The sequence below is a fragment of the Gouania willdenowi genome, chromosome 13 (genome assembly GCF_900634775.1).
Source record: "Gouania willdenowi chromosome 13, fGouWil2.1, whole genome shotgun sequence".
NCBI lineage: Eukaryota > Metazoa > Chordata > Actinopteri > Blenniiformes > Gobiesocidae > Gouania > Gouania willdenowi.
In genome coordinates, this window is record NC_041056.1 from 159,095 (window position 1) to 171,964 (window position 12,870).

Consider the following 12,870-nt stretch of genomic DNA (forward strand, 5'->3'; position numbering starts at 1 on the left):
CTTTATTATAGGGAGAATATAAAAAGGGAGAGCAGTGTTACACCTGGGTGAGTGGTAATACTTAAAACAGGTATTTAGGATCCAGTACCAGTTTTATCCACAGTCCAAGGCCAGTGCATCGTAGACCAATGTATGTGTAAGAACCACTACTGTAAACCCAAGCACACGGACAGCGCAAGCCACGTGGTGACGCCCCCCTGCCGGCGCGCGACTGACCAAAAGGCCGCCACCGCGAGAAGAAGGCACACCAACGGCACACACCTGGTGCCGTATAGCCCACCCATCGGCACGCACATATCAGGACACACCCATCAGGCGATCAACACCGACCCCAACAAACAACAAACGCCCTAAAATCCCTGGCATAGGTGCGACCCAGGGTACAAAGCCAAGCACCCAGACGAGCCGGTGGAGCAACCCACAGCCAACCCCGCCACCCAGCGACCCAGGACCAAGCGCCACCCCTGAGCAAAGGCTACCCCCATTACTGTATTTTTGTAACAGAATTGTTTAAGGGCCTGTACTATGAAGCTGGATAAGTATATCCGTGATATCGCTCTGTTATGGGCTTCTATGGGGTAATGGTCCCTTAGGAGAGCTCTTCTTCTCTGCTTCATCATCTACTACCAAACCGGAGTGTGTAAACTGTGGTCACAGATTATTTTTGGTCACAACTGTTTTTTGCTATTTCTGTAAACAAAAGAGGTTTACGTCAACATCTTTAACTTTTCCTGATTATTTAAAGCAACTAAAAGCAGAACAAGTTGTTATTTTTACTGCTAAGTTGTCGCGTGTGTCTGTTTTAACGTTTGTATGCATGTGTCATCAAACACTTTATTGGCTCTCACATTTTTTTTGGCATACATTTGGCGAATGTGAGCTATAATTTTATCAAACTTGTAACTCGTGCAATACCACTAGAAACCACCAGTTGACAGACCGTCCAGTTCGTTACAAATGCTTATTTTACACACACGTATCAAAGTACAGACACAAGGATTGTATTACGCACACACAAATTGTTTTGTTACAATATAATGGCCCCATAGAAGCCGCTAACATAGATATATCCCACATACACTCATCCATAGTAAAGGCTCTTAAAGAATTCTGTTGTGTTGACATGCTCTGGTGGCAGAATGACGTCTTTAATCACGTGATTTCAAGATGGCAGAACACAGGTTCTAAAACGGTAAAGTTTAAAATGAATATGATGCAAAATAAAGTTTTGTTAGACATAGATCTACAAAAACTGATGATCTGTGATTGGTTTGTGTGTAGCCTTGTGGTCTGGCCTCTTGTGTTTGTGTTCCACCAGAGATGTTTAGATGTTTAGATGTTTAGATGTTTAGATGTTTAGACATCTCCGTTCACGATAATGGACCATTTTTGTTTTACAGCGATGACGGTTCAATAGTTCCAGGAAGTGATCAGTTGACTTTGAATGAAGCTAGAGCGGTTAGATGTTTAAATAATCATATTAAATATTATTATTATTATTACTATCAACATATCTAAAAGCATTAATGTGTGCATTATTAACTAGTTATTATTTAATATTGATACATTATTAACGTGTGCATATGACAGTGTACTGTATAAATATTGTAAATCAATGCAGTTATTGACGACAAATTACCTGAAATCACAGTTATGTCATTAGGAATCAATTGATTCAAATTGACCGCCAATAACTTCCAGGAACTATTTGAGTTTATTTTGAACTTCCGTTGTCATAACTCTCTCTGAATGGCTCTGGATGGTGTATTTATTATTATTAATATCTAACCTTTTATTTTGAAAGCTGGGCAGGACACTGTGAGTCAAAGGATGCAATTTATAGAAAAACAAATGGAGTCGAGACGAAGAGTCCAGAAAAAGCATGTGCACAGTTCAGTGAGTGAGTGAGTGAGTGAGTGAGTGAGTGAGTGAGGAAAGAAGGCGGTAGTGAGAGTTGAAGTGCTGGAACAGACGTGGGGTGGTCACTCAGTGCTCGGAGGGAGCAGCTTTTCCGCTGACTCCCGTGTCTCCCCTCCCCTGGTCCCCCCCATACCATCTCTGTCTGTCGCACCTCGAAGGATGGCTCCTCCTCCTCCTGTCCTCCCCCTTCGTCTTCCTCACCAATGTGGCAGCTCTGCAGAGACAGAAGAAGAAGAACATCTGATACATCTGCTCTGATGTCTGGACATCCTCCACAGATGGAACGACCTGCTTTTAGGTCTCCAACCACCATTTGAGAAACTCTGCTTCAGAGAACAACACACAACACACAGACTGAAAGACTTCCAGTTCATCTCAAGCCCTGTGACACTGATGGAGGCTCCTAGTCACTAGTTAGTGATGGTGATCATTAGGTCATGACGTGGTCACTAATTAGTTATAATCAGTCAGATATAATGAGGAAAAACAGCCTCCAGTTAAGTTTGTGGTCAATGTGAACATCAAGATACTGGTTTTAATCTGTTCACCATCAGCACTGGATCTCCTCAGGGCTGTGTTCTTTCTCCTCTGCTCTTCTCCCTGTACACCAACAGCTGCACCTCCTCTCACCAGTCGGTCAAACTCCTGAAGTTTGCAGACGACACGACCATCATCGTCTCATCTCTGATGGAGACGAGTCTGACTACAGGTGGAGACAGACCGGCTGGTGTCCTGGTGCAGCCAGAACAACCTGGAGCTCAACGCTTTAAAGACAGTGGAGATGATAGCAGACTTCAGGAAGAACCCAGCCCCCCTCACCCCCCTCACCCTGGGAGACTCTACAGTGAGCTCTGTGGAGAACTTCTGCTTCCTGGGGACCATCATCACTCAGGACCTCAAGTGGAGCTGAACATCAGCTCCATCATCCAGTCCATCCTCTGCTCCTCCATCACCATCTGGTACGCTGCAGCTACAACCAAGGACAAGGCCAGACTGCAGCGTATCATCTACTCAGCAGAGAAGGTCATCGGCTGCAATCTGCCCTCCCTCCAGGACCTGAACGCCTCCAGGACTCTGAGGCTGACTCCTCCCACCACAGTCATAAACTGTTTCAATCTCTCTCTTCTGGAAGAAGGTTTAGGTCCATCAGGACCAGAACCTCCAGACACAAAAACAGCTTCTTTCCCTCTGCCTCCATCCACATGAACACACCCCCAGTCACTCATAAACCCTCCTCCACCACCACCTCACCCCCTGATCACCACCTCCATAAAGCAGCACCTGAACCCCAAAATACAGTAAGAAATCCATTGAACTCTGACCCAGATAATAAAATAATAATAACGTTGCTGGTCTCAGTGTTCAGTAGTTTTACAGAAGAAAACAATGTTGAAATGTCACTAAAACTAAAACAAAAAAATAAATTCACTGACAGCTTTATGTCAGAAACTGACGTTTTGTGTGAAACGACCTCTATTTAACTGATGATTATGAAAGAATCAAACAAGTTAAAAACAAAATGATTTCTTGTGATGAAAGTAAAGAGTTGGATCCAGATTTTAGATCATCATTGATCTTTATTGTTTTTGGTTGATTTTAACACAAAGATTATAAGATATATATATATATATATATATATATATATATAACAGGTGACCTTGAGAATCAGTGCAGTAGACACACAGGCTGCCTGTTGCTGGGCAACGACACTTCCAGAATGTTCTTGTAACACAAGTCGATAGTTATGTCACACCTTGTCAGACATGTGACCATCTGTTTGATGGTCTTTTGTTTTCTTAAAAAGTCACCAGTCCATTATTCTGTTAAATCAATGATTTAAAATGATTTTAATGTAAACTTTTCCTCAGCTGCAGAGAAATGTTCTTACCTTTGCCATAATATCAGCGTACGACATGTAGAGATGGTCCAGGTCAAGTTTACTGTGAAAGAACAACAGGAAACAGTGATTCTCAGTGAGATCATAACCACACCATAAACCAGCAGAAACTAACTTTGATACATATTATGTTGTAATAACAGACTTATATTCATCTCTCATGCTTTATTTTGACCCATTATCTATATTTCTATATGTAACATAACGCTATGTTCTGTTAATTACAGCTTCTCTGTGAGGGCCGTGCGGCTGAAGTGGAGGATCAGCTGATGAAGAGGGTCAGGTTTGGTCTCCGTCTCCTCCTCCTCTTCCTCCTCTTCCTCCAGAGCTTTCTAACATTTGAAAGAAACACATGACATCACACTTTGACCTCCATAAAGCTGAGTCATCATCAGGAGGAAGTGGACTCACTGAGAGGTCGTCAATCATCTTATCTTCAAAGGAGTATCCCTCGATCTCCAACCAGTTACGCTTGTAGGCGTCTAAGAACATGTTGGTGGCTCGGTGTCTGCACAAGGACAACAATTATATATATAACAATAATATTATTTAAACATGTACAGTTAACAATGGTTTGCGTACGTGGGGATGTTGTAGAGAGGAGTCATCCTGAAACAGGCCACCACGGCCCTGCGCCGCTGCTTGGACAACAACTTGTGCCAAACCATTTTCTTAGACTTGAACGGATGCTCGGTCTGAAACACACATGGATAAAAACGTTTCAATCAAATGTTGAGTCACATTCAGAGACAATGAAGTTCATCAGAGAACGAGAGACAACCACTATGTATCATAACAATGTCTCCTTTAAATCTGATAGTGTGACTTACAGTATACAGTAGTGTGACGTATATGTGACTGACAGCTAAAGCAGACCCTCATGACCATCGGTCTAACTAGGTGTGTGTCCCCAAAGCAAAGTGACAAAATGACCCTAAAACACACAACATGAAAAAGAAAACACACAAAACAACAGAAAAAAATACACAAATTATTCCAAAAACTAAATACACACACCTGGTGCGTATAGCATCAGGTGTGTGTATTTACTTTCGCTGGTCTTCGGAGAGAAAGGACGTGTGTTCACTCGCTGCGATAACACAACCTTAGAAGATTAACAGCTCACAGCTGCAGCTGGACAGCCTGAGAAATAAAACTTGGGCCCAAGACGAACAGAAAAATGGTTAAAAAACCACCTGCAGGCCCTACGGAACCTGATCCGGGGTTTGGAAGAGGTCAAGGAGATGATACGAAATCTCAAAGACGATCTATCTGCACGGATCACAGCCGAGATAAAGTCGTTGGAAAAGTCGCTGGAAAAATCACTGGAAAACCTTCAAAGTGAAGCAAAGGTACTGAAAGAAAAGAATGAAAGAAATGCTGAAGAGATAAAACTACTGAACGCGAGGGTTGAACAGTTGGAACAAAAGGAAAGAGAGAAAGATGTCATCATCACAGGCTTAAAGATTAAACCCAGGAGCTACGCAAGTGACGAATAAACAAAATCGATTGAACAACAGGTCATTGACTACTTGGAGTCGAAGGACATTGTCCTGAACCCTGACAACATCAACTCCTGCCAAAGAGAAATGATAACAGAGCTGTAAAAATCACTTTCACGAAGGTGAAATTCAAAGGAGAACTATTGAAGCAAGGAAGAAAGCTGAAGGAAACAAAGGTTTTTATTAATGAAAACCTGACTAAAAAAAATACAAGCATCGCATGGACGGCACGCCAAATAAAAAAAGAAGGAAAGATTCTAAAGACGTGACGAGGAACTGCAGGATTTATATCACACCACTGGGAGAAGAGAACAGAAACCAATCCTCATCAAAACGATGGAAGACTTGGAAAATACGAAGGATCCACCTAAACAACAACATTACTGATGGTAATCATGGATATGGACCCAGATCTATATAAACACTGGAAACAAAACTCAGACTGTGATTATTTTACTGACACTGAATTCAATGTGGAAACCAGAGTTAAAAGGTCTGTCATTTATTCATTTCAATTGCTAGGTGGTGGGGTGATTAAGGATTACATTAGAAACCTTGCTTATGAACTAAGATATAATAATGTGATTATACAAGAAATGGTTAAATATAACAGTGGAAAATACAACACTGCCAATAGAACTAACAACAACCTTGAGGTAGAGACAAAACAAGCTGCAAACTTGTGTCCAACAGAGACATGGAGTGGTGACGTCATGGATGAAAAGGAAAAACTTCGAAAAAAAAGATGAACTTTTCCTGAACTGGAGGAATGCAAACAACGTCTGACAGGGAACAAGGCCGACACAAACAACGATAGAGAGGAGGAGGAATAAAAAAAAAAAAAAGACAACACTGACTACAGATGAGAATAAATCCTACACAAAAAAGGACTGTTCAGAACAACCTAAGAATGTTGACCAGAGAGACATGTAAACCCATGTACATTTTTGATGTACAAATCATGGTGGGGACGGGACCCAGATAAGCAAAATGCTTCTCTCGTCTCCTTTTTTGGCATGTACAAAAAAAAAAAAGAAAAAAAAAATGTAAAAAAAAAGTGAATGTAACCATGTCGGAAATAAACTGAATAAATAAAAAAATAAATAAAAAATAGCAGCCCCAGCCAAAGGCGCCCGGAACCACCCATCGGCCCACACATATCAGGACACGCCCACCAAGTGTGATTAAAATAGGAGGGATTGGTAGAGCAACTTAAAGTGGAGTACCGCCCCCTTGCCACTACCTGGTAGCACAGGCCTCTACCCCTAGCCCACCCTCCACCATGGGTGGGTGGTGCCCCAAGTGAGTGAGTGAAGTGTCTGTTATTCCAAAAACTAAACACAACAACTGTGTGTGTGTGTGTGTGTGTTTACTCACCACCTCGATGTGATACAGAACAGCAGAAACCTCCTGAACTCTCTTCACAACCTTCTCAGGTTCTTCAGCATCTTCAGCTTTTCCAGACATCTCCTTATACAGAGACATCTGCCAGCGCATGGCGGGGTCCTCTACCTGGAACCATAGAAGAAGAACAAGCTGAGTTCTGCACAGCGTTGATTGATGGTTCTGACTCACTTTGCCTTGTAGATTCAGGTTGTTCTGTAAGAACTCTCTCACTTCTTCATCTGTGTCTTTCTACGAGGATGAAAACACAGCGTTAGCTTAGCTAGCCTAGCTTTCTCACTAGAATGAAGGAACTTCCAGACGTCAAAGGAAATCTGTAGGATTAATGGATCAGATATTGAAAATGTTTTGTTCAGATAAAATTGGATTCTGAGCTCAGATTAGATCCCATAATCCACTTTTAGTTTGAATCCAGATCAGATTCTCAGTTTGTGTTCAAAACTTTTAGTAGGATTAAGATAACTCTGATCCACAAAATCTGGATTCATCTGATCTGGAATTTGTTGGATTCAGGGACAAACTGTGGTATAAATTAAACTCAAACTGGTGAAATAAATGACATTAATCATGCAGTAAATATACATTTATTCATTGATAACTGATTTTAACAGTTTATAAACTAGTTCACACTACAGAAAAAATAAAGTAGAATTTAAATCATCGTCTCTAAAGCTGTTAAAAATCCAACAATATTTAATTCTAACTTTAATTACAAAGTTAATGTTAAAAAATAGTTTCTGACAACGGCGTCAGAACAAAGTCAGGGGTGTGTCTTCATTCATTGACCTCACACACACACACACACACACACACACACGTCCTGCTTTGGAGGAAAAGGTGGAATGTGTGTTTTTTTTTTAAGGTTAAAATCAGAACATATGGAATGTATTTTAGTTTTTTTTATGACACAGATGTGGTGAATATTACTGTATATTATTAAAGGTACTGTACCTTCCTGAAATCAGGATAATCCAGTTTTTTTTATCAAAGTTCTTCAAATCCTACTGAAGGTTTGATCCAGATTAAAACTAGGATTAGATTATGAGATCTAATCTGATTTCAGAATCCTTATTTTCCTTTTGAACAACAACAATCTGATTAGAACAGCAGCAATAAATGAAAAGAGATTATTTGATCCTGATAGTAAAACTAGTGAGAGTTTTAATCCAGACGATACTTTTGAACAACTGGGCCCTAAACATCACCAGTCGTACCAGTGAGTATCTGATCTTGGCCACGTTGATGAGCTCCTGGTCTGCAGGTGAGCACATGTTCAGACCGATGGGGAGCATCTTCTTCAGCGTCGCCACGATGAGGGACGTCTGCACGGAGTAGCGATCCCCCCGCCGCTTCTTCTTGGTACGTTCCTGCTCTGAGCCTCCGGACTGGGGGACGAACACGGTTAAAGGGGAACAACCATAACCATAACCATAACCATAACACAACGAGCCCCCAATGCATCTACACAACTACACAACATGCTCACGTACAGTAATGTAAAGTGTATTTACATCACTGTTAAACACTCATAACACACAATGCAGCCTGTTAGAACTAGACAGAACACACACACACACGGGGGGGGGAGGGGTTAACCCTAACCCTTCCACCATGTGAATGTAGATGTAAATCATTTGTTCCTGGTTGCAAATCTAATGCACTCTAATAATCTAATGCTCATTTATTTTCTGCTACAGTTTATTAATTATTATTGTCTTTACGTTTGGTTTAGTTTTATTGATCTTTATTGTTCAGGGTCTAAAGAGCAGAACAAAGTTCTTTTAAATGATAAGTTATAGTTGTATTTATTTATAGTAGTTTTACTGTGATGCTGTAATTGATCATTGGTCCTGGTCTGTGAGTACGATGTGGTGTTGTCTGTTTATGTCAGTGTTTTGTGGTCTGTAGTTTTAATGTTATCCTCTGTTTTTCACTATAAATCTACCTACAGGTACTAATAAAGTCACCTGAACCTGAACCTTGTCAAGAAAGGAAAGTTTTTAAAAAGATTCACTGGTAAATAATAATAATGCATCACTTTTATTTAACACTTTATCATAGACACTCAAAGACACTTTACAGAATTAAGACATTATTCTTTCATTCCACACTTAGTGGTGGTAAGCTACTATTGTAGCCACAGCTGCCCTGGGGCAGACTGATGGAAGTGAGGCTGCCATAGTGAACCATAGGCCCCTCCCACCACCACCACTCACACACTACATTCATACTAGGCAATGTGGGTGAAGTGCCTTGCCCAAGGGCACAATGACAGATACCTCTGGGGTGACTGCCACCCCACTGTGACACCTGGAATTCTCAGTGGTCTCCATCATCTACTGACCAGGACCAGACCTGCTTAGCTTCAGAGATCTAATGGGTCGGGCAATGACATCATAGTTCTGTTTTTATTAGTCAATGAAAAAATATCAACATATTTTGATGTAGTTTTGGTCAACATGTATTATATTTAAATCAGTCATAGTCTAGTTAATGTAGTCTATAAACTTTGCTCTGCTTTATGGTTTATTCCTTATTTATTATCAAAAACCTATTATTGTTATTTTTGGAAGTTGTTTAATATTTATGTAAATATTCCATGTGTGACTGGCTGCTCTACACCAGTAGTTTTCAAACTGTGGGGTGCACCCCCTAGGGGAGGGCCTGTCTTAATTATTTATTTTTTACTGCTCTAAAATATGTCATATGTTATTTTATGTGTTTTGTCAAAGAAAAGTCTACTTTGTTTGTTTTTTTTTAACCTTTTTCAGTAAATGTTAAATTTTTTTGACTGATTTTGGTGAAAGTTTGCGAACCACTGGTTTACACACTGTAGATAAAGTTTAATTTAATTAATTCAATTAATCACAGTATTAGATCAGACTCTATTGGGCAAACACAGATATTTGTTTATCATAAAATGTCACTCAATAATAAATGTTAATAAGATATTTCAGTAAACATTTATAATGAGATCTCTGCAAATAAAAATAAATAAAAACATATTTATTATGGCGTAAAAAAAAACACAGTTAAGTTGCTTTGAATCGTCTCTGTGTTTAATTTATTTTAACCAATAGTGTGCCAGCAATAAAAACTGATGAAATAAAAAAAAACATCAAATGAGAAATTTAAAATTGAATATTTACAATAAATATAGAAACTATTGTTGCCCAATAAGCCTTGATTGACTTAATGGTTCAAATGAAATGGAGAAATGAGTCCAGTTAGCTTATGGGATGACAGTTATGTGATGGTTTTATGTTTAGCTCCAGCTCATCCCTGACACAACCAGCTCAGTGAAAAACCTAAAGCGTGTGTAACGTGTGTAACGTGTGTAACGTGTGTAACGTGGCTACAGAGCTGAACGTCCCACTGGAAACAACCAGTTCAGTTACATCAGAAGCTGGAAAAACATCAAATCACATTTACATGATGAAACTTTCAACATATCAGACGTCACAAAGTCACACGAGCTCCACGACTTTCATCGGACGGGAACGAACCGAGCGTCAAACCAACCTGATGGCTACGGGCTGATGGTGATCAGCGGCACACAAGTGCACATGCACGCACGCACACAAACACACGCACACACACACGCACACACACACAAACGCACACACACACACACGCATGTACTCGTCTGCAGCTGAGCACCATGAAACCTCTGAGTTTGCACAAACACACTAAGTAACGAATGCTTAAACACTCACAAAATGCATTAAACAAGTTTAGCTAAATCAGCTTTTCCAACTCTCTCACGCACACGTTTGTAATAACTTATCGTTTGTGTGTGTGTGTGTGTGTTGAATAACAAGGATGCTCCAATCAGGCTCTATATTTCACTTATAATGAACCTGTTAAAGTGGCACCAGCTCATATTGATCACTAAGGGTTTAAGACAAATTGATTTGGCGATATATCGCAATACTTCACCGCGTGATTATCGTATTGATCCAAAAGGATTAAATATCACCTTTCTCACCAACTTCCTGCTTCTTGTGAGGCTCCCTGCACCCACTCAGCATCAGAATTAGCCTAATGGGCTAACACAGCTGTTGTTAGCAGCAGAAACGAGCCATGGCTGAATAGTTAGAAGTTTGTTAAAAGTGCACAAATACGACTAGCAACTGAGATGAAACACTGTGTGAAAGGATGTGTGTTCATCGACAGGATGGAGATAAGTTCTCCTGACAGAGTTCATCATTTAGCCACAAGGGAATAAGAGGGAACAATGTGGTGGGGGTGTGGTTAGTGCCATGACACGCCCCATAGTATCCCCGGTAAGCAGAAACGTAGTAGTGATCTGAACAAGTACGTTTACAAGCTGCTTTATGAAGGAATCACGTCTGGTTTCAGACATAACTTTGGCTTTGTGCCCATTAGCTTAACTTATTAGCTTAGCCCATTAGCTTAGCTTGTTAGCTTAGCCCATAGATCCCTCACATACCATCCAATGTGTTTTTTGGGTTTTTTTTAGAGGATTTTTTGGGCTCTAGTGGCCTTTATATGACAGTTGCTTGACAGGAAAGGGATCAGAGAGAGCAGGGAATGACACGCAGCAAAGGGTCTCAGGCCGGGAATCGAACCTGGACTGGCTGCAGGTGAGGAACTACAGCCTCTGTACATGGGGCGGGCGCTCAACCCACTGAGCTACACACCACCCCCATCCAATGTGGTTTGAACATAAACATTTTCAGTGTGTATCCGATATTATGGAGCTAACGTCTGGAACCATTGATTAGCTTTTCTCGTGTGGATCTGTTAGCGCTGCATCAGAGCATCTCTTGGTAAACACACGGGTCTGGACTGTGTGTGGTTGTGGTCGAGCACTGGATTAAATGTGTCCCCAAACTCATGGTGCCATGCGGTCAGCACAGCCGTCGTGCACAAACACAGTCTAACCTCTCCGTCTCCCGGCCTAGCGTCCACCGCGCCACAGCATATATATAGGAGAAAACACAGTTAGCAACACGTCTGCACACTGCCTCCTAGAGGCCACTGAGGGAATGGATTAGTTTAATGTCCCTTGGAAGCTAGGAATGAAATGATTTAAATGATTATCAATACTCAATAATCATTTATGAGGTGTTGATAGGCTTATTAAAGTAAAAGCAGAGCGTGGATTCTAAAGGTCTTCCTCTTGTAATGGATGGCGTTAGTGAGCCATTATTAGTCTTTACGTGTTTAAAAAGGGGTGGAGGGAACGGACGTAGTGGGAGGAGTTTGGTTCGCTCTTACCTTGCTCATCTTGCTCTTACTGTCAGCGGTCAGAAAAGACATGTTGTTGATCTCATTCATCACCACAAAGTTCTGCTCCTCCCTCTTAAAGTTCTGGGACGCACAAAAATAATCATAATTATTGTTATTAGGAGTTATTGTTTCCATTCAGTCAAAATGATTGTATCACATGATAATATGAGGACAATATCTGGTGTGTACTGGTAATTACTAGAAAAAGGCTAAAAATGGTTCTTTAATAAAATGTATTAAAATTCAAAACTGTATATGTATAAGAAAAGAAAAGAAAAGTTGAAAGATAATTTCTTCAAGATATTCTTCTGGAATATTATTTTTGTAACATTATTCTGGAAAAAATATTGAAGGACAATTTCTATAATTAATATTAACTAGTACAGTGCCCGTCAGGAGTATGTATTCATATAGTGGGAGGAGCTTAAGTAGAGTTAATTATGTCTAAATGAGTATGTGTTTGAAGGTTGGATGTACATAGAGGTGTACATACTGTACTCTGTTATAAAGGTTTATTTGTGGGTGTAAAATAAAATAGTGTGTGTGATTTATATGGTTTAATTTTATGACATGAACATGATAAATGTGTTGTTTTGTTTTTTTTTTACTAATTTTTATATATTTTTTTGTTTGCTGTATTTTTCTGTGATGTATGTTTTTTGTAGTCATTTTGTATATTTTTGTGCATTTCTGTTGTCGTTTTGTGTATTTTTTTCTATAAATATTGTTTCGTTTTTTTGTTTTATTTCACTCGTTTAGTATATTTTTATTATAAATACTGTGTGTGTGTGTGTCTGCCTCCATCTCCTGTGTGCGTTATCTCTCACACACATGCACGCGTGCGTCATGAACATAATCCATCACACGTAAAAAAAGACCCGGAAGTACCAA

At 40.1% G+C, this 12,870-nt stretch overlaps 1 protein-coding gene across 1 annotated transcript in view; it reads right to left on the minus strand.

Annotated features, from left to right (window-relative positions):
- The window catches only part of LOC114474183 (ryanodine receptor 1-like), a 183,148-nt gene that overhangs the window by 76,256 nt on the left and 94,022 nt on the right, over nucleotides 1-12,870 (minus strand). The window contains 10 exon segments of the mRNA XM_028464287.1: nucleotides 2,054-2,134; nucleotides 3,809-3,860; nucleotides 4,043-4,149; nucleotides 4,229-4,325; nucleotides 4,400-4,512; nucleotides 6,697-6,831; nucleotides 6,895-6,954; nucleotides 7,938-8,108; nucleotides 11,632-11,645; nucleotides 11,967-12,060. Coding sequence (XP_028320088.1) covers nucleotides 2,054-2,134; nucleotides 3,809-3,860; nucleotides 4,043-4,149; nucleotides 4,229-4,325; nucleotides 4,400-4,512; nucleotides 6,697-6,831; nucleotides 6,895-6,954; nucleotides 7,938-8,108; nucleotides 11,632-11,645; nucleotides 11,967-12,060 — 924 coding nt within the window.